The sequence below is a fragment of the Coturnix japonica genome, chromosome 3, assembly GCF_001577835.2.
Source record: "Coturnix japonica isolate 7356 chromosome 3, Coturnix japonica 2.1, whole genome shotgun sequence".
In the NCBI taxonomy this organism is placed as follows: domain Eukaryota; kingdom Metazoa; phylum Chordata; class Aves; order Galliformes; family Phasianidae; genus Coturnix; species Coturnix japonica.
The window spans coordinates 15,254,599-15,276,992 of NC_029518.1; the positions used below are offsets into that span (position 1 = coordinate 15,254,599).

Below are 22,394 nucleotides of genomic sequence, written 5' to 3' on the forward strand. Positions count from 1 at the left end.
CCGACCCCCACCCCCTCAGCGGCCGCCCAAGAGGCCCAGAGGGCGGCGACGAGGTCTGCCCCACCGGCACCCCCGTCCCCCATAGGGCCCGTACCCCACCCCCAGCCCTGGGCGGCGGAAGTGTGTGTAGGGGGCAGTATAGGAATTTCCTGTGACGTCCCGGCCCGGACTCCATTAGGCTGCAGCTGGGCTGAGAGAAGACAAACCCAGCGGGCAGCGAGCGGAGCAGGCCGGGCGGGGGCTCGAGGCAGCGGCGGCCGCCATCGCCAGAGGGAGCCCCGAGCGGGCGGCGGCGCTGCCTCCGGGACCCCCGGGGGCGCAGGGCCCCGCTCCGCCTCCCCTCACCCCCTGCCGCCCCCCGCCTCCCCCTCCTCGCCCCCCCGGCTTCCCACCACGGCCGCTCTCGGCGAGGAAACTCTGGCCTCCGCTTCCTCCTCCTCCGACTCGGACACCGGCGGAGCCTCCCCGCCCCCGCGGAAGAAAGCCCGGGCCTCCCCGGCGGCGGCGGCGGAGGGAGCAGGAGAGCCCGGGGCTTCCGCGGGCAGAGCAGGCCTCACCTTGTCCCAGTCCCCCTCGCTCCCCGCCGGGCTCGCCCCCGCCGCCGCCCCGCTCCGAGGCAGCAGCAGCAGCACGAGCAGCGGCGGCAGCGCCATGCAGGCCAACGGGGCAGGAGGGGGCCAACAGCAGCAGCAACAGCCGCCGCAGGGCCCCGAGCTGGGCTGTCTGGGCGCCCAGAACGGCGAGGCCTCGGCGGGCACGGCCGCCGGCGAGCAGCTGGCCCACGCCAACGGGCTGCTGCCTTCGGCCAACAGCGGCGGCGGCAGCCCCGGCGGCCTCAGCGTCAACAACGGGGTGTCCGCCGCCGGGGGGCCCGGTACGGCCGCTGCGGAGCTGGGGGGCGGCGGCGGCAGCGCCCTGAAGAAGAAGAAGCGGCTCTCGCAGTCCGACGAGGACGTGATCCGGCTGATCGGGCAGCACCTCCACGGCCTGGGCCTCAAGTAAGTGGCGGCGGGGGAAAGAGGGGAAGGCGGCCGGGGACGGGGCCCTCTGCGGACCGGGGCGGTGTGGGGAAGGGAGACGAGTGCCAGGGCAGCGGCGAGGGCTCGCGAAAATGGAGCCGGAACGCGTCGCGCTCCCTGTGCCGCTCCGCTCGGCGGGCACGGGTGGTTCGGGAAGGGACGGCAATATGGAAGCCGGGCTGCTCGCTGATAAGGTGGATCGATACCAACGTGTTAGCAGGGGAGAAGTTATCGGGTACGCGTAATGGAGCCCGCAGCTGGGCGTGGGGGGGAGGCTTCTCGCAGATGAGCTCCAAGATTTCACTTGTCTGCTGGCAGCAACCGAACTCGGCTGAAACTGGCTGATGCGTTGTGTTGCCAAACCTTCATCCTCGCCAATGGCAAAGGTCTCAGCCCCGTGTTTTGATGACAAGCCCGTAGACTAGGAGCAAGCGCATTGACTCTCTCTTAAAATCAGAATAGGGGAAATAATTTTACACGGAAGGAAGGCGAATCTGAGAATTCTATCACAACATTCGCTTTGTGAGCGAGGCTCAAACCACCGCATCGTGATTCTGGAATAGGAGCCCCGTGAAGCCTTCACGTAGCTACAGCAAAACAAGTCTTCAAAACACAGCGGGCCGGGTCAATTATAAAGAACTTAGCACGCTAAATGAATTGCCCCTGACACAAGAGGCAAGTTTACAGCAACAGACAACTCGTGACTGTTCATAGATGGCACCACAGTAAATAAGCTATTTTTAGAGTAAAGGGGGGAGGGCTGCAGGTCTGTGAGTTTGTTTATTATATTTTAAGGAGCCAGTCTTTTAATACAGGCCTGTTGCAGACGTGGATAACTCTGTGCTCATCTATGGGAGGCAGGGAGGGGGGAGCAGGGGTTGATAGCCAGTGGCTAACAGCTGTAGTCTGTCTCTTCCTTCATGAAGTCTATCTCCTATGCAGGGCTGGCTGTTTGGTGGCTGGTAAGTCACATCCTTCATGGTACTTCACTGAAGCTCTCAAGCTAATTGACTGCTTGTTTTAGACATAGGCAGCTGTTTCAGTTGTCTCGGGCAACTGAGATAGTCTTTTGGACAAGCATCTGAATCTGGTGGTAGTGTTCTTACTTTAATAAAGTTACTTATAAATGTGGTTAACTGTTATCGTAGCAGGCGGTATATTTGTGAGGGTGAAACTGGTCGGGTTTTTTTACACTGTATCTCTCCTGCAGCCAGACTGTTGATCTTCTCATGCAAGAGTCAGGATGTCGTTTAGAACATCCTTCTGCTACCAAATTCCGCAATCATGTCATGGAAGGAGAATGGGATAAGGTAACGTAGGGCTTCTAGGACTGTATTAACCACTGTTTAAATTTATAGTATCTATGAGAGAATTCAAAATCCCCCCCTCCTTATATACTTCTTTCTTTTTTTTTTTTTTTTCTTATGCTGGTTTCTGCAGGCAGAGAACGACCTGAATGAACTTAAGGCCTTAGTGCATTCTCCGCATGCAATTGTGGTAAGAGGCACACTTGAACTCTTTCAGAGCTGTATAGTCGGGCTAGTTGAATAGCGTGATCTTTCACTATGGAGTTAGTTGTCCATAGTTCATATTTTCTTTGCCGTTTAAGCAGTTTGCATGCTATCTCAAAAAGGTACTAATCTTTTCACTCTTTTCTAGAATGTGAGATGGGAAGTACCAAAGTATTAAGCCCAGTATTTGTTTTAGTGAATATTTATACGTTGTTAAGTATACTTAACCGATGAAATATAGATCTTCTAACAGGCCTAAAATAGGTCTGTTTCCATGGAAATTGCCTGTGTTGAATACTGATTTCAAACTTGGAATCCTTCTCACAATCGTTGTACTTATTGGAGTTAGGTTTCTCTTAAGGAAAGAACAATTTGGAAGTAAAGATGCGGTAACGCAAATGTAGAGTTGGCATTGTAATCCCGGGAATATAGAGGCTGCTATAGAACACGAACAATACTGTTGCTTTTCCAGATGGCTTCTAAAGAGCAAATGTATTTGTATTGCTGTTTGGGATTTTATTTGGAGCTTTTTCTCTTTGGCTGGCTTTTTTTTTTCTTCCAAAGATGAACTTAGAAATAGACGTTTGCAGTTCCTGTGACTTGACAATTACAATGTCTGTTGTTATGATTTCAGTTACTTTGAGGAAAGTGTTTCTTGGCTTGCTTTTTCTATTTTGAGATCAAAAATGACTACTTAGCTCTGCAGACTGCCTGTTCTGTTGCGCTTAAATGTTTATTCTAATGAAATGAAGTTAGGACAACTAACGAGTCACTTAGGGAGAAAAAAGTAGCATTGCTTTTTTGAAGTGCTGGTGACTGTAAACAGTGAGGAATCAGCTGATGGCTGCTTAGCTCTACTTCTAGCTGATTCATTTGTTGTCAAGACTATTTCCTGTCCAGTGGGGGAGGGAAAGAAAGAGAGAACAGGAAGTGAAGTAGGAAAAACAGATGTTTAGCAAAACATTGGAGAATGTTTGAGAGAAGTTTACGTTCTGCTCTATTGATCTGGCCAAAATGTGAAAGTTCTTAGACCAGTTCAGTTTCTACTTTTTCAGACTTGATAAAATGGAGTTTATTCTTCAAATACTTAGGAGCATTGCATGTAGTTTTTGATTGTCTATAAGCAATGAAAGTTTGAAACCACTGCATGTAAATATATCTGGGATCATTTGAAGCAAATTTTCTCCCGTTTCTCCCTTTGGAAGTCATCAACTTTCTTTGGAGTATTAAATGTTTCTCATCTCTAGGAGTTGAGAGGTTTTTAAGTGTCTGTCATTACTGTACTTTTCAGAAGAAATTCATTTGAGGGAGGAAAAGGGGAAGCTTGTCTTCTGCTATTTTGATCGTCTTTGAAAGCGTGCCTTGGTTCTTTAATGTTGGTGTGTAACTGCTTGAATAAAACTGGTCACAATACAGGTAACTGATGCAGACTGAGCTTTACTTGAAAAAAATATGAAATAATTTAAGTTGTTCTCCTGTGTTTAAATGTCATCTGGTTTAAAACAGATAACTAAATATTGTGTCCTTCTTCACAAGACAGTGATAGTTTGTGAGGATAAGTACAATTCTTTCCACCTTCACTCCCTTCCTTCCCCATCTCTTATTTTTTATTTTCATGTGGGTGAGGGGATGGGTAGTTAGGGTAGTCAGCGACTGGCAACCTAGTAAAAGGCTGTTACAGGTAAGGAAAGATGCTTTATGCTCTGTACCTATTCCTGACTGCAGCAAAGTCAGAGCTAATAAAGATAATAGACGTCTTGATTAAGGATAGCGCAAACAAGTTGATACTGCAAGTAACTATTCAAAAAGAGAAAATGAGATTTTTAGGTTTGACTTCTGATCTGTTACTCATACTGTATGACTCAATGCATGCATACAAGAAGAATGAGGACCTGAAGTTTAGATGACACAGTACTTAACAAATGAGGATGTGCTGTGTGTGTGAGTGTCTTTTGTTTTTCCTTGATGTATTTTCTTGTTTCTGAATACAACCTGGTCAAAATAACAGGGATATGTAACTGCTTTTGAAATGTCTGTTCAGTAAAGGGGTTATGTATGTACTTTGAAAACTTCTGTTTTAATTACTGATTTCTTTAAAGTGCTGTTGATTCTGCAGTTGAAAACACTGAAGATGAAATGGCTGCTCTCCGTTTGTAAACTTTGGATGTGTTTTTAAAATCTACATGTAGATGGTGGATGGGGAGAAGACAGTCTGCTATTTATTTCTGTTTGCATCAACACAACTGAGTGCTGTGTATTAGCAGTATAGCATGCGATTAGCCGTGTTTACTTTTCCAGCATGTACGATACAGCTGTCTTGAGACAAACTTCAGACTTGAGTCAAGCATGGTAATTAATTTTTTTCCTTGGGTAGCACTTAAAAAATATCAGCTCCAAGTTAGCCCAGTGTTTTGCTTAGTTTCAAGCTATTCAGGCATATTTTAACATCTATCTTGGGAAACCAACTGAACGTGGGAGGGAGTCTAGATATCCTATATCTATAGTTTTAATCTAGAATGTGCTATACAGTTGTACACTTCACTTTTTTCCCCATTTACTTGAGTTTACCTGAAGTTCTGAAAGTATACAGCCTAGAAATACAGCACAGAAAGTTACTGACTTGTGTCAGTAAAGTGCTCCACCTGCCTGTGTGGCATCTCTTGCACTGAGAGGTGATTTCTGTCTAAGTGACATGATTGATACAGTGGATGCCTTGTTCAATTCTGTAGGGCAGGAAATATTCATATATTTACATTACCAGGTCTTATGTTCAAGTTTTGGATGTTGTTAAATGTTTTTATTTATCATGGTTTTGCTTTTACAAGACTATCCAAGTGCTAAAGATAAAAGTCATGGAAACCAGGGGCTTAGTGCTGCAGGCCTGTAAGTAGATAGCTGCTATGTAGAGAGCATGTGCTGAAACATCAGGTGATCACTTCAGCACGTCTTCTGGTTACCTGTTTTCATTTCAAAGAAGATTTGTTTCAGCAGTGTTTGCTGGCTTATTTTGAATCATAGGCTCTTAGTACAGCAACAGGACTTGTCAAGATATGCAGGTCAAAAATAATCCTAAAATTATGTTCTTATGATCCCAGTCTTTAAACTACTGAAGATTTACTACTGTAACCAGTGATCAGAAATACTTATTTTCTCAACTATAGTAGGATACCTGTCCTGTCATTTTCCATTGTCTTTACCTTTAGTTTGTGCTGGTGAATCATGCTGTATGTCAGACTTCCTAGAACTTTAGATTCTGCAAGGGACTTTTCTGCTAAATGTTAGTGTTAGTAAATAAAGGCCATAGTTTGAAGAAAGCAAAGCACACGAACAAAACCAGCAGCTCTAGTTCTATTGAATCTGGCACCTTGTGCTTAAATAGTAACCTCTAGAGACAGAGAAGCAATGTACTTTATCCTCATCCTCACTGTAGAGCTGAAGGACGGGGTGGGAGGGTGCTAACTGAATGACAACAGTCAGGCTGCTGTGATGAAACTGCTGTATTGGGACTCTGGTGTTTTTTGTAGACTGAAGAAACTTTTCTATCATTTGCTGTAATCTGAAGTGGTGGTAGTGTCTGGATTGAAATTCTTCAATAGAAGAGAATGTAATGATGTCGAATTTCCGTTGCAAATGCTGAAATGGTAACAACAAATTCCAGGCGCTTCCATTATGTTCTATGTGGTATAACTCAAATCATAGTAATTTTCATTTCCGTTTTTCATAAGGCAGCTAAAGACTATGGAAAATGAGTAAGTTGTACTTGTGAGCTCACTGCATCTGATCAGTTTTATGTTCATTGAGTTAAATGGTGGGATTTCTGCTTTTGTGCTACAGCTGTCAATGTTCTCTTCGTGGAAGTGGTTGCTTAGGCTCTAGAAAAGTTGTTATGCTCAAAGTGGTCTTATCTACCCTGAGAAGACTTGGACTTAATTAGCTCTTGTAGAGCATATGAAAGTAGCTGAGAATAAGAGAAGACAAAACTTGGTTATTCAGTGAAATGTTTGTCAGTCAAGTGACAAAAGTTGGGTGCACACAGACACACACACATGAAAAAAGATACGCAGTAGGGTAAGTTGGAGTGTTTATTGTCATAGCTTAGATGTAATAGTTTTCCTATTAACACTTCAGTCTCTGCCTTTATGCTGTAAATATTTTATAATGTAAAGCCCTTTATCTTTTATTCTGGTTCTCCATCATGTTAGTAGTAGCAGGAAGTCTATGGTACTACATTGTTCTGAATGGTCTGTATTCCCAATGTCCCAAATTTGCACCTGGCACTGATGACCTTTCTTAGGAATTGTATTTTCTACATCAAAACTGAAGTTGCACTTCTGTGGATGACTTGGCAACAGCATTCTGCATGGTGATGTTCCCGTAGTGGTTCTATGGTGGTGTTGAAATTGGCACTGCAGAAACTGGTTTTTAGGGTTTTCATGCATGTCTGTCGGTATAAAATCTGTTTTCTTTCCTCTGAAGAAATGAAATTAGCATGTTAAGTTCTGAAAGTAGAGAGGGAAAGAGTAATTAAATACAGGTACTGTTATTACATTTAAGAGAGAGATAACAAGGAATGAGTAAATACTACATGCAGTGACTTAGAGAGGAAGAGTTGAAGGAATTAGTCTTTGTTATAAACTGGAAACATCAGATTATTTTTACCTGTTAGTGATCATCGCTGTAAGGTGACAAAGAGGGCTGAAAAAATGGTACGTGACTACGAGCCAAGCTCCTCCATGCCTCCTTCTGAGCATGTGTGCAGCTGGGAGAGGAACCTTCTAACCCTTCTGCTGCTGCTGAGCAAGCAAACAGAGTGAGGCCTGCTGGCCTAGTGCATGGGAGCAACCACTGAGGTTGGGTTTGGGTTTTGGCTTTTGTTTTTGTTGGTTGTTTCTCTACATATCACCCAAACGCAAAAAAAAAAAAAAGCTGTTGTACCTGGAGGAAAAAGACAGCTGTAAAGTAATGCTCTATTTTCATGTTTAGTTCTAATGATTCCAAATCCAAGCAAACTGAAGAGCTCTATAGGGGATGTAATACAGGCATGTCCTTCGCGTACAGGACAATAGACAGCTGAGGCTTCACGAAGCTTTCTGATAATGATATAGCACTCTATGTGGAAATGTTTTGTTGTTTTTTTAAGAACTGAAAATCTCTGGAAGTTAAAGCTGCTTTGTTTTCTAGCTAAGATTTTACAGATTTGAAACCTTAAACTTCTTCATAAGCCTTTAGTAGGATAGGGATGTTTTAAACTTCCCAATTATCCCTTTCCTTAAGGAGGCCAGCAGTCCGTCTGAAACTAACCAGTAAACATTGACCAAATATGTGCATGAAAATAGTGAGGTTGTGCTCGAGATCTGACAAAGCAAAGGAGACTGGTGGTTGAACTGGTGGTGTATTCCTTAGAAAAGCAAGTATGATTCGCTACACGTGATCTTTATTTTGTTTTTCACTGATATATGTAGGAATGTAAGTTTTCCTCTTTAACCTGATGACTGGAGACTTCTTTTTCCCTCTGATAAGCTCTGGCAGTAACTGAGATGTGCAAACACTGAGTCGTTTTGTCCAGAATTGGTCAAGCTGTCGAAGAATTTGGTATAAGTTTCTAAAGAGAAATGCCTGCTGTTTTTTTGTTTTTGTTTTTTTAACTCCATATACATTACATGTTAGAGTAGTAGGGTTGATTGTTTATTTAAAAACAAAACAGGAAAAAAAACCAAACAAACCGAACCTGTACAAGATGAAAGGGAAATGATGAAAGAACAAGAAATAAAAAGTGATTCCTAAATTTAGGAAATTGTTGTTTATTTTTATCCTGTACTCTTAAAAAATGATCAAACACCCTTGGAAAACAACTAAACGTGGTGCTGCAAAACAAGACCTCAGGCAGTGCCAATTTTTTTTATTGCCATACGTTATGCAGCTATGCAAACAATCCATGCTCCTATGTAAGCAGTATGAGAACTTGTCAAGTTGGCTTCTTGTGTTCTGTGCTGTCATGTGGTCTGTAGTATGTGATTAGTTGCTTTGGGGCTTTTTTTCTTGAGCTTTTTTCTTGGGCTTTTAAGATTGGGAAGCCTTTCTAATTCAGTCACTGTTCTTCCAACCCTGAAAAGAATGTGAATATGAAATGGAGGCAAGTTGAAGGGGGGATCTGAGAAAGGAGGTAGGAGGATGCCTACATCAATAACTTAATTGCAGCGGTGTTGTTGAAAATCCAGCAAAAAGAAATTGAGTGATGAAACATTACATATAGCTTTATTTCTGAAGGGCATAGTAGAATGGTTTCTACTGTTCTGTTTAGGCTCAAACGTTTTCTGAAACTTCAGTCAACCTTTTTCCCCTGACTGCTGCTTTCTGTCATGTCAGAGGATGAAGTTTTTGCTGCTGCAGCAGAAGTACCTGGAGTACCTGGAGGATGGCAAGGTCCTGGAGGCACTTCAAGTTCTACGCTGTGAACTGACGCCTCTGAAATATAATACAGAACGCATTCATGTCCTCAGTGGGTAAGTGCTTGGACTTTGAGAGGACTTTTTGAAGAAATACTGTAGCTTTTATGATAGCTTGTACTGACTTTGTAAGCTCAAACTGTATTAAAGCTATTCTCCCTTTGATAAATAATCTGTAGTGAGATGCACTGTCTAAAGCGGTGAGTAAAGAAAAAGCATTCAGTAGATGATGTTATATTTTTAGATGCATGCAAGTAACTTGATGTCATTTTTGTTTTGGATCCCAAGTAAATACATATGCATGTATGCTCATTTGATCTTGAGAATTATTGATCTGTGATCTTACAACTTAAAAAATATGCTTAAATGGGTGAATTTGTTCTAGATTGTTCTTAGGTGAAAATAAGGTATTTTTACCTTTCTGAAAACAGCCCTCTTGGGACTCTTCTTATTTTCTTATGCACTGACAATTTGTAGATATTTGTTCTGAAAAATGTCTGTATTTCTTGCCTTTGTTCCTATCAGTCTAAGCTGAAGTAACTTCATTCCAGTTCATATATTGTGACATTAAGAATGCTATATTGTCATGCTTAAAAGTGGAAAGAATGATTCCAGAAAGAGGTCTGTTGGTGTGTGTGTTTTGTTTGTTTGTGTTTGTTTTAAACAGGTATCTGATGTGTAGCCATGCAGAAGACCTGCGTGCAAAAGCAGAGTGGGAAGGGAAAGGAACAGCTTCCAGGTCTAAACTTTTGGACAAACTCCAGAGTAAGATGTTTGAATGTTTAGAGTTTATTTCCACCTCTGTAAATCAAATGCATATTATGTAATCATATATACCAGGAAATCTATTCCAACTGCATTTACCAGTTGTTGGTTTCTTTGCTGTTGTTTATGTGCCTCTAGTTTTTGGTCTTCTATAGCTAATCTTCAGCTCTCATTACTTAGTTCTGCTGCACGCATTAATAATGCAATTTAGTGATGAATTCCTCTATTGGTTTAGGGGGAAGTTTGTTTTGTAAATGCCAACTATAGTGAGAGGTTGAAATTGTGTCCTAGAACCACTGTGAATACCAGTAGTAGTTAATAGTGGTCTCTGACTGTGCAGTGGATTTCAGTTTCTCTTCTGGTTTCTTGTGGCTTCTGTAATACCATGGATTTTGCAAATCTGATACATTGTATTCTTCATTTTAGCAGTATTAATTGAGAATTTCTCAGATGAACCCTTTATAATCTGACAGGTTTTTTTAGTAACTGGGTTGTGAGTGAGCTTGTGTAAATGCTTGCTTGCCAAGACAGTATATGCTATAGCTGTAAATATCTTGCATATAGCTGTGCTTTCCAGAGGCTCACGCTTGCCATGACTACTGGTATACATCTGGAATTACAAGCTGTGTGCACTCTTTTTCAGCAGCTTTAAGCTTTATTCACTAAGTCTCTTCCAAAAAACACTCAAATCAATGAATGCTTTTCACTTGTTTCTGATATATGTATTTTTCAACTTTTTTTTTTTTAATAGCATACCTACCCCCATCAGTGATGCTTCCTCCAAGGCGTTTACAGAACCTGCTACGTCAGGCTGTGGAACTACAACGGGACCGGTGCCTATACCATAATACCAAACTAGATAGTAATCTAGATTCTGTCTCGCTGCTTATAGATCATGTTTGTAGTAGGTAAGAAGCCCTTTCTACTTGCAAGATGGCTGGCAGTATCTTCTCTTAAAGTAATTTAATTGTGCCTATTGTTATCAGGATTGTGAACATGATTCTAATGTGTTTAACAGTTGTGGGGAAAGACAGATCTTAGGAATTGAGTGGCAGGAGGTGGAACTGGAACCATTCATGCATTGTGTGTACGGAAGGCTTTGGTAGCTGGATATCAAGCAGTGGAGCCATACTGAAACTTTAAAATTGTATTTGGGTGGATATGAGTAGGATATGTTATTATGCTAAGCCTTAACTGCTTGTTGCTTCACAACTTAGAGCAGCCATTCTGTTTATTAATCAGTATGTGACTGGTGTGTTTTAACTAGGCTATCACTAGAATGTTAATCAGGCTGCCTTCGAGCTGACTGGAATGCAGAAAGTCTACTGAAGCACACTAAATAAAGTCAACTTTTAGCTTTTAATAGTGAACAGTAAGGTGTTTCTGAGACTCACGGATTAGGGTGTTGAAATATATTAGATACTAAACAAACATATACTGCATGAGTAAAAGAAGTTTGGGAAAATAGTTCTTAAGGTAGTAAAAACTGAATATCTTCTGTGTGCATATTGGTGCTGCTTCTGAATCTTTAAAATGCCATTCTCTAGACAAGCAGGAGGATGTTGGTGTGGTGTGTTTCAGTTTATTTTAACAAATACCTAGTTTGCCTGGCTTTCTTTATTTTCTGAAAACATTGCCAAGGACCTAAAAATTCAGTGTAGTTTTTATAGAAAACTTCTGTAATACAGGAATGAGGGTAAGGGACCTGCAAAATGCAGGCTATGTACGATGCCCTTCTGTGTTTTTGCTTTTTCCTTTCTTTTTCTTTCATGTAGTGAGCTAAAACTTGGGCTTACGTGAGACTTTCTTTGTGTTAAGGTTAGTTCATCTGAAAAGCTAAATACTATCTGATAAACTTGCCTTTAGTGATTTATGAACTCAGCTGCTTTGAATGCTTGGAATCTGTTTTGAAAGATATAGATTTCCACAGTACATGCCTGTAACCATCTTAAGGTTTTAAAGTTAATATAACTGCTACTTCATTCAAGAAACTTTTTTTTTAGACTGTTGTTACACTTTCTATCTGCTGCATCACATTGCTCTAGTAGTTTCTCATGTGCATGGACTTTTGACTGTTGCTTATTTTAAGAGCTATTGGAAACGATCAGATAAAGGAATTGTGGCTTCCCTACTTCGGAAGTGAGTCTTAAACAAACTAACAGAGTAATTTAGTCTCTCCACAAACCCATAAATAACAGTAGAAGTTCTGTAGGGAGAGTTTGGTGTGTTTAACATTCAAGTCAACTGTAAAGGACGCGTGAAGGTGGACTAGATAGAACTAGGTACCATACCATAAACGTGGACTCCAGTTCTGCTGATCTGAATCTACTTGCTGGTGTGAAAGTTTGGGCAGTTTCCCTTTTTAGTTGGAACTAATGTTTTGGACTTCTGGCAATATTTTAAGTAAGCATGATTAAAAGTGCACGAATGGGTAGAATGTTCAACTAAATCTTAATAACTTCACAGGAGCAGGTGGTGAGAGAAATGAAACTGCTGGGAGTGCAGGCTATACATGGAATCTTACTGTGCATTCTGTTTTGATAATAGATGCTCTTGGAGGGGGGTGATCACTTGTGTACATGGGTCGCTCTGAAAGTAATGCCTTCTATTGCAACAAACACAAAGAGCACAGTAACACTGTTTGATAGAGCAGATTCTCAGCTACAAAACACTATTTGTCAACACAGTCACCTCCATGAGCTGTGGATTTTTGCCAGTGTTGAACAAGAGCCTGCATGCCGTGCTTGTAGAAGTCTGCTTGTGAGGAACATGGCTTGTATTTCATGTTGCTGTTACTACTGCTAAAACACACTGTGCAACCACCTCACTGTGCTGTCATTCACTGTTTGGTCTCCATAAATGTTCAGCAAGCATTGATGAATGTCAGTGGGCTCAGTGTATTCTGCATGGAGGAAATCAGTCATACCCCTTTGCTCCATATGCACTTCCGTGTCAGATGCCATTGTGTCCCTCTGCTGCCATCTGTCGCACAGCAACAAAACGTAATGGAATATGGGTGGGAAGGTTCAACCTCTGCTGCCATATCACCACCATCTGTCTCTGATGTTCAGCCAACATAATAAAATAGGAGGCATTACTTTTGGAGCAGTCCTTCTGTTTACTATTTTTAGTTACTTTTACCTGGGAAGCCTTTAGGTGGTTTTTGTTTTCCCCTGGATTTTTCTAGGTTTCATGTAAATACACTTAAGTCTGTATTCACAATGAAACCCAAGTGAGAAATGAATGCTGTTGAATTCCTTTGTGCTTATACTGGGCTAATGCAGCAGTTTTGAAAAAGAACTCTGGAGAATCAAAGCTGGGGAATAAATCTTTCATTCTACATACAGTGGAAAGTAGCTGTTAGTAGTTAAGTTTAGGATTCTGTACATGCAACAGTGGGTAACTTTATTAGATACTTTATTTCAGTATGTGAGCAACGTGACTCAAGTGTTGTGCTGAACAGAACAACTGGTAAGGAAACAAAGAGCAAAACGCTTCTGAGTTACAATAGCATCTCATTATGTACACAAGAAACTATTGAACAACTGCAGCATTATTTAATGTATCGTTTGTCTATGAAGTAAATCTTGCTGGGTTCTGTTTCCTTTGTTGGGACTTCTGAGAGAGCTCTGATCTGACCAAGTTGTGAATAGCGTAGTTGAGCACTGGTTGTGTCTGCAGCAGTGATATTGGCTGTGCTTGTTCGCTTCTTTTAGTAACCTCAAGGCTCCCTTTCTATGTAAATGTGTACTCCAGCATTACGCTGCTTGTTCTTTGTGTCTTTAAGAAAAGCTCCCGAGATTTTAGTTTTTAGAGTGTTTCTTTTAATGCCATATGCTGAAATGGATTTCCTGGGATACTCTGTATGAAATATGGATAAAGAATCTCTAACTTTCAAGAAGAAACTGCTGCTCTGAGGAAAAATAGGAACTTAATACAGCATGGCTAAATAATAATGAGACCTAGCTCTTGCTGTAGGTGCAGGTGTCTGTGTAAGGACTTGTCTACCTCCCTTTAGGCTTTAAGGAAACAAAGTCTTCTTTCACGGCTGGAGCTTTTAACCTTGAGCTCAGGGTTGTTCAAGTGATAATTAGACAATTCCTGGTCAGCTTAAGGCAGAACAAAGCAGAATAGACTTGTGTTTATTAGAAGTGACTAGACATACCAAAGGAAGATGGATACAGGTATGTGTATGTATGATGTGGTTATCCTCCCCTGTCATAATACAGGAAATGAGGGCATGCGTGGTGGTTAAGTATTGCTCAATGGTCTTTAAACACAGACTGGGATGCATCTTCTATTAGAAGGAAGTGGACTAAGAGTATGTGGTCATTATATTAACCAGAAATTTCTGGTTTAAAAAGTAGTTTTTCAGGATGTCTGCCAGCCTGGCTACCACTGACTGTATATTAAAATATGAATGTAAGGAAGTAACTTTTCTTAGGCCAGCATTTTCTTGTAATAAGTGTAACTGTGCATTCACATAGGATATTGTTTTTAGGGTAGTAACTTCATATCCCATTAAAGTTGTGTTGTCCTGTTGTGCCAGGCCCTATAAAAACTCACTGGAAGATGAATGCTCTTCAGGATACCTGGAGTAGTTCAGGAATAAGTGTTAATGGTTAGGTGTTAACTTTTAGTGCATCCAAACACTGAACTTCATAACATGAGTATTACTTACATAAGCAGTCATCTGCTCTAAAAGCCTGTGTTGACTTTATACTAGCTCCCAATTTCTTACGTAATGGGCAGGCAGTGAATGAAACAGGACATGTCTCCTGATGTTAATATTTTGACTGTTAGCCTCTCCTCAGAATGTAACTAGAAGATTAAATATTAGCTCTACGGAAATGCTTAACCCTTTCAGTAGTTTATCATAGAATATTTAGTTTAGTAAGTCTTAAATACATTATAAAATGGTGTGGCTTTGGTTAGGGGAAGCCTGTTGGGTTGAACACTTGAAGTGTTATTAACATGATGGGGGTGGTTAAGCCCTGATAAAGGCTGCCTAGAGAAGCAGCATGCAAAGCCAGGTTAGATGGGATTTTGGAAACCTGGTCTTGATACTGTTTTTCAGACTTGTCTAAGTTACCTGGTTTGGCACTTAAATACTTTCTTAATTTTTATTAGACTAGTGTTGTTCATATAAATCTTACTGCTTTCTTCTTAATATTTTTTTTTTGTTTAATGCATCCCTTTCTTTTTTTCCCCTAGGAAACAGTTCCCTTGCTATACACAGCAGATCCTAACAGAGCACTGTAACGAAGTGTGGTTCTGTAAATTCTCTAATGATGGCACTAAACTAGCAACAGGATCCAAGGATACAACTGTTATTATCTGGCAGGTTGATCCAGTAAGTGTGCAACGTATGTTAAAATGTGTGTGTGATTAATTTTTTTTCCCTGCATATATATATATATATATATATATATATATATATATATATAATGGTTTTGCTAGAATGTTTATTTTTTTTCCTCAGACAGGCTAGCATGTACTGTAGCCCTCTGAGTAGGGTATTTGTCTAGGATGTAAGAAGCTGAAGATCACAGTCTAAGTTATTGAAGACACTTGAATACCCATTGCCTTCAGGGTCTGAAATGTTGGCTGCTTTGCCCCTAATCAGCACTGCTGAGTAGAGCCTGCTAGTGCCCTCCAGAGGTGCTTCCTAGCTTGAAGGCTTTGAGAAGCATTGGGAGAAAGTGGAAGGAACATGGCAGTGTTAAGAGATGGTCACTTTCATCTATGTGGCTTGCTAACATATGTGACTTAATCTCTTAAATTAACCTTTTACTACATTTGAGTTTAAGTAAGTCTGTCCATTTCACATTACAGGCCACACCTTTAGTTTGTATCAAATGTGAGCCACCCTTCCTCTTGTATCAAATATCCAACAGGTACAAGATTTATATCTTCTACCTGTATGTATTCTTACCTAAATAAAAAGTTAAGTGGATCCAAGGTCTTTTAGAAATGGGATGGAAATAATGTCTCTTTCATAACAACTGAAAGCTGTCAAGTAAGACTTTAACATATGCACACAAGGAGCTGAAGTTGTTGATGCTCTTGAAACCCTATCAGAATTAAGATTCTTACAGGTCTTAACAACACATTTGCAGACTGCTAAGCTAAGCAGAAGATGAAAGGTTTTTATGGTCCCATACAAACTTCAGTAGGATTTGAGAACTGAAATTGATCCTTTTCTACAATCTCCCACTAGTTAGGAAGCTATGTAACTTTATTCCTTTTTGATGTTTGGATAATGCTAGAACTTACAACCTTTTGATTGTATATAATTATGCAACTCTTATAAATGAGCAAATTTGCAGGTGTAGAACTATTGTTAGGCTTTTGCCATGTAACTGCAGCCAATGTGCTCTGAGCTGAGAGGTATACAGTAACATAATCTGATTTTTATGCTTAATGTGATTTTTGAATTAAAAAACAGCAACAAAAAATCAATTCTAAGTAAACTGAGGATCAAATGGCTTTGCTGTCGATTTGTTACTTGACTTTGTATTGATGGCTTTTAATTCACAGCATTCTGATAGCACATTTCATAGTGAATTACTAGCTAACCAAATAGGTTATCTTAACACTTTGGTTTGTGGGTTGTTACAGGAACAGAATCTCCAGTAAAGAGTAGAAAATCTGTGTTGAGTTCTGCTTCCTGTATTTGAGTCCAGGCTAAACAAAACAAACCTCTTAAAACCTTTCTAGGTGGTAGATTTCTTAATAACATGAGGCCACATAACTGATATCAAATTTAGCAGAGCATACTTTTCATGTTTCCTATAGCAGCTGACAGTGTCTTTTAAGTCATAAATTTAATCAGGTTCTCAAGCCTTTAGGTAAATAAAATTATTCTAATCTGCCTGTATAAGCTGTAAGGAAACAACCATCCAACTGTGGGCCAGTGATGGGGGCACACTGTTCTAAAGGTGTTTTGTTTCCATACTGATGCATTATGCCTTTTTAAGACCTGTCTACTTGTCATCTAAACTGTCTTAATCCGTGCTTCTGTTTTCATTTGCTCATTTCACTGTTCTTTCAGTAGCATTAAATAATACCTTGGGTAAAGCTAGATTTGAGTGTGGAATAAATTATTTCTCTTTTAGAAGGAGTGGTGGAATCCCTAGAGCACTAACATTAGACATCACCTTGTGTGGAATGCATCTTCTTTGGTAGAACTTGCCTTCAACTTGTTTCTTACTGAAACTTGTTTCTTAGTACACTTTCTTAAAACTATCGACAGGTGTTTGACTTCTCAGCCAAGGGCCTTAATCATTACAGGCTTAATAGCTGAATAGTCTTGTCTTCTTCATAACAAAAATTTGGGAAGTTACATGTAAGGGGTAGAAATGCTAAGATTTGTTTTGGTGGCAGATGGGAAGCAAACGGACTAAAATTAGGGGATGTTTTCCTGAAATACTTTTCACTGCTGTTTTAGTGAGAGCAGGACAAGTTATAGCAGTTCTGTTGTATTTGTAGAGAAAGATGAGAACAGTACGAGAGTGACAGCCACAATTCCTATCATTAGAAGAGAAAAATGCTACGCATCCTCTTGCCTCTCAAATGAGGTGCTGTGGAAGTGGCAGGCTACCCTTACACTGGGATTAGTATAAAAATAAAAAGCAAAAGTTGCAGACAAGCTCCAGGATGAGAGTTGTCAGATGTGACTCGGTTCCTTTAAAGATTGGTTCAGGTAGAGACCCAGCATTGTCTAATACAGGCCAGGAATAATGATCAGAATGAAGAAGGAGAGGCCTTGAGGAAGTCCATGTATTTGCTCCTGTTATTTGTGTTCTTTGAAGATTGTTCTTAGCCCATTTTCTTTTGAGACCTTTTGCAGCTGGCAGAATGAGGAAAGGTTCAGGCTGACAGAGTTGCTGAATCCCTCATAGTTGATCCCAGAAAACAGACCATGTTGTGCTCTTTCTCTGATAATGTTCTTTCTCTGGAATTCCAACTCAGGAGGTGCTCTGCTGCCTAATGCTAAAACAAGTGAAAATAAGACAGTTTGAGAAATCAGACACCTTCAAATGAGTCATTTTGAAGAGAAGTATGAGGCAAAAACAATCCCCCCCCCCAGTCAAACAAAACCAGAAAAAAACCCAGGCAAAGAAACCCTCACAAAAGTTGTTGTAAGCAGTTCAGCAAGATCTGTTCTATGCAGCATGTTACTGTAATTCAGAAGCTACTGCATGATTTTTTCACAGTATCTAGTTGTACTACTTATCCTCATAAGAAGATACTTGAAAGTCAGGTTCCTTTGACAAGTCAGCATTAGAACGGTTGTAAGAAAAGCTCATGTAAAATAACTGCATGTGCGAAGTGTACTTCATTCACAAAGTCTGATGGAAATGATGCAAAACTTGTTGGTAGGCAGCAGTTCTGAATAAAAGAATACCTCAAAAGTGAGCATATTTTTCTGTGAAATCTTTTTATTGAGCAACGCATGCAATACACTCAGGTTACTTAAGGAAAAAAAGCACTTAACAATATGGGTTGTGGTTATTAATTCTGCTTAACCATAACAGTTTTCCAGCACGTTCATGTTTTACTTTTAAGAAAGTAACTAATTCCATAAAATATGGATAACAGTACTTGTGTGTTCCAATGGAGGTAGGGATTTGTTTTGATGTGTAAGGTTTCTGTAGTATCAAGTGTCATGTAACATAAAACTTTGTACACAATGACGTTTTGTGAGTTCCACATTCAGAACCATGGAAGATTAGAACCACATACCTACAAGTTTTTGTTTGTTTTTCGCTTTTGGCATTTGTTTTTGTTTTGCACAAGCTTTTGCCTTATGGTCATACTCTATAAACTAGCAGCTGCTTTTCCAGTAAGAACTTATTCACATGACTTGTAAAGTGGACTTGTAAAATGCCATTGCCAAGTTGCATAAAGCAAAGTGTCCATGCTGTACTTGGACACGTTGTACATATGAACTTTAGTAGAAGTTGCCTCAACAGAATCTCTCTTGTTTCAGGATACTCACCAGCTAAAACTACTTAAGACATTAGAAGGTCACGCATATGGAGTCTCTTATATTGCTTGGAGTCCAGATGACAACTATCTTGTTGCCTGTGGCCCAGATGATTGTTCTGAGCTTTGGCTCTGGAATGTACAAGTAAGTGGTGACTGAGAGTATGAAAAATAACTCTGTGGTCAGCTTGCAGTTTTTTTTAAAAGAGGGTATATGTTAATGTAGATATATATTTATATAAATATATATGAATGTCTATTAAGCATGAAGGATATCAGTTCTTCAAACTTTATATACAAAAGTGTGAGCATAAAGAAAACAGGCAACTTTTTTTCTCTATTTTGGGTAACAGCCAACAAATTCTGTACTCCTTTTGTACAGAACTGAAAATAGAGTTCAAGTCTGAATGCTTGAGACTTTGTAGCAATTCTGATGTATCTGATGACTGATCATTTCTAAGAAGGGATTGCACAAATCCACATGACCATAGAGAAGCTACAGCAGAAGTCAAAAGAAACAGAACAGAAATAACAATCTAAGGAAGGAAATAATTTGCAGAAGATTTCAGAAATAGTGTGCATCTCTTAATTTGTTTCTTGTTGTTTTGTGTCACCCTCCCAGTGGTTCTAGTGAAAGGTCCCACAGAGACTCCAACTTCTGTCTTTCAGTCAGAAAATAGGGAATTTGGCCACTTGTCCCATGACTTTGAAAGCTCTTTTCTGCTGTTGATTTTTATGGGCAGCTGAATTGATACAAAAGCTTTCCTGGCTTCAGCTGTGGGCTGTATAGTTTTCATTGTACTGTTTAGACTCTGAACTAATTTAGTTCCCTAGAAACAACAAAGAAAAAAAAGTGTTTTGGTTTTTTTCCACCCTTGGAATACTTTTGTTCTGTTTCAATTTATTTAATTGGCTTAGTGAAGTAAATTGGCTCAGTGAAGAGCACTAGAGCTGGCACAAGGGTGTAGAGAGAAACCCTTACTGCTTTGGCAATGGTAAGCCATTTGTTGGCTCTCTGTCATGTGAAACAGCAGTGTTATGAGCTAGGCGTGAAAGCTGAAGTTTGGCATGGAGAGCTTCAGCTCAGTGAGGAAAGCATTCTGAATATATATGAATATATGTATGTTTTTACTAAACACTGTTTTGTTGTCTGTTTTCCTTTGTTCTACTGTAGCCTTCTCGCTCCCCATGTTTTGTTTAGTTTGATTTCATATCTTGCTCTTATGCTTTCTTCTGAGTTGAATTTCCCTCTTTAAACTGCAATCTTACAGTTGTCTGTTGCGCCCACTGCTTCACCCCTCTTGATTTGAGGGACAAAATGATACATTTTGTCAAATCAAGTCTGAGGAAATGCTGGAGATGCGGTGGTAACTCTCTCTTTTTATTGTGTTATTCATAGGGGTTTTTTTGTTTGCTTGCTTGTTTTGTTTTTGAAGTGAGTGTTGAAATGTGTGTACCTCCAGGCACTGTGCAAGTCAGATAAAGTTATCAGCCTCTGGCCGGTATCAGGCATTACTGTCTTTATTTTCCAGACTGGGGAGCTGAGGACAAAGATGAGCCAATCTCATGAAGACAGTTTAACAAGCGTGGCCTGGAATCCTGATGGGAAGCGTTTTGTAACAGGAGGTCAGCGTGGACAGTTCTATCAGTGTGTAAGTTCTCTGTACCTGTCACACAGAAAACAAAGCTAGAAAGAAACATTTTGTTGCAGTCCAATGTGAGTTTTTATCCTTTTTTTTTGTTTGTTTTTAATTTTCTTCTGTGCATAAATTAAAAATGGATTTTCACAGATAAGCTTTAAAAATAACCCCTTCAAATCCACTGCAAGTTGTATGAATAATACACATGCTACTATTTCAGCAGCATTTCTATTTCTGTGTAGTAGTTAGAAGGGCTCAAACACACTCACAGAGCAATTAACTTGCATAAGGGAGGATTTGTGGGCTGGAAGTTTTTGCCATAGCTTCTCTTGAAAACAGACCATCAAAAACTAGTGCTTTTGTCCATGTATTTTGTTTATCCCTCAGAATTTTATGTGCCATTTTTAGTTTTTGCATGCTATCATTGCTTAGTATAAACAAATTTGAAGCCCTCACTTCATAATTAGTGTTAATTTTTAGATAATGTTCTGCAGTCTCACCCATACTCTTATTTGTCATCTGAGTTGGTGTCCAGAATGATGCTGCTGTATGCAAAACTCGCTCACTGCACAAGTGAGCTTGCAGATTTCTCCCTGACATGTCGTGCTTGCTTCTTTTCTGGTTTGGTATGTGCAAAGAAGGGGATTCACAGCTCTCCAGGACAGATAGTTACAAAAGTCTTCAGTTAATCCAATCCAAGTCCTAAATCTTTAAGTCCTCATCATTAAATGGTAAGACTGCTTTTTGTAGCTGCTGTGTGAACAGAAGGTGAAAAAGATGTTTGTTGCATAACTCCTCCTGAAATCTGAGCCTAAAAGTTTGTATATCTATTTATTCATTCTGATTAGGACTTAGATGGTAATCTCCTTGACTCCTGGGAAGGGGTAAGAGTACAATGCCTTTGGTGCTTGAGTGATGGAAAAACTGTTTTAGCGTCGGACACACACCAGCGAATTCGGGGTTATAACTTTGAGGATCTCACAGACAGGAACATGTAAGTACCAGGCTTTGAATTCCTGGTTGTATATAATATGTCCTGCTTTGAAGTTAGGAGCTGTATTTGAGGCTTCAAGTCCGTTTAGTCTTGGTATTTATCATAAGTGTAAGGAAAATCACAAACTGTTGCAGACCTGGCTAGTATTGACATAGCGATGTACTAAATTTCAAATAGAAAGTCAAATTCAGCACTGTCTTTCTGTACTAATAGAAGTGCAGAGATGGGATGTACTTTTTGCCATTGTGTTGCATTATCATTTGGTTAACTGTACTCTTAACAGTGATGTCTTTCCATTTCAGAGTACAAGAAGATCACCCTATAATGTCGTTTACTATTTCAAAAAATGGCCGCTTAGCTTTGTTAAATGTAGCAACTCAGGTGAGTTTGTGACAGTAAATGGAAATGCAAATAAATCTGTCTGTAACTACCAACTGCTTCTAAATATCTTGATGGAATATTTGATATTAACCAGTTGTGTTTAGTTTAATACAAAGACCTTAATGTTATACTACATTTATGAATATTCTCTGACAAGAAGGTAATCTTATCCTTGAGAATGACTTTTTGAGTTGATTTATCATCAAGGCTTTAATACTATGAAAAATGTATTATTAAATGTTATTATCTGGCAACGACAGAGAAAATATGTGTATTTCTGGTTTGGGGACCTTGATTAAATATGGTTTTCAAAATGGAAGGTGCTACAGCCGGGAAGTTGAAGCTAGCAATTTGGAATATCTTTACTCTCTTGATTTAGTAGCACTACCAAAGTTGTCTGAAGTATCACATCCTATTTAACTCTTTATAAAACATTTCAAAAGAATGCAGTGGGTAATGTCCAGTAGTTTTAAAACAAAAAAAATCTTCTGTACTTCTGATTTGCAGGGAGTTCACTTATGGGACTTACAAGACAGAGTTTTAGTGAGGAAGTATCAAGGAGTTACACAAGGATTTTACACAATTCACTCATGTTTTGGGGGTCATAATGAAGACTTCATTGCGAGTGGCAGCGAAGGTAACATCAT

The 22,394-nt window shown here is 40.1% G+C and overlaps 1 protein-coding gene across 1 annotated transcript in view; it reads left to right on the top strand.

Annotated features, from left to right (window-relative positions):
* The first annotated feature begins 214 nt into the window (after positions 1–214).
* WDR26 (WD repeat domain 26) overlaps positions 215–22,394 on the top strand; it is a 30,902-nt gene continuing 8,722 nt past the window's right edge. Inside the window, exons 1-12 of the mRNA XM_015857164.2 lie at positions 215–998; positions 2,230–2,329; positions 2,460–2,516; positions 8,897–9,033; positions 9,644–9,741; positions 10,493–10,649; positions 14,956–15,094; positions 18,737–18,877; positions 20,265–20,384; positions 21,221–21,366; positions 21,669–21,747; positions 22,255–22,384. Of these exons, the coding sequence (XP_015712650.1) occupies positions 652–998; positions 2,230–2,329; positions 2,460–2,516; positions 8,897–9,033; positions 9,644–9,741; positions 10,493–10,649; positions 14,956–15,094; positions 18,737–18,877; positions 20,265–20,384; positions 21,221–21,366; positions 21,669–21,747; positions 22,255–22,384 (1,651 nt within the window). The 5' untranslated portion in view covers positions 215–651. The remainder of the gene's footprint in view (positions 999–2,229; positions 2,330–2,459; positions 2,517–8,896; positions 9,034–9,643; positions 9,742–10,492; positions 10,650–14,955; positions 15,095–18,736; positions 18,878–20,264; positions 20,385–21,220; positions 21,367–21,668; positions 21,748–22,254; positions 22,385–22,394) is intronic.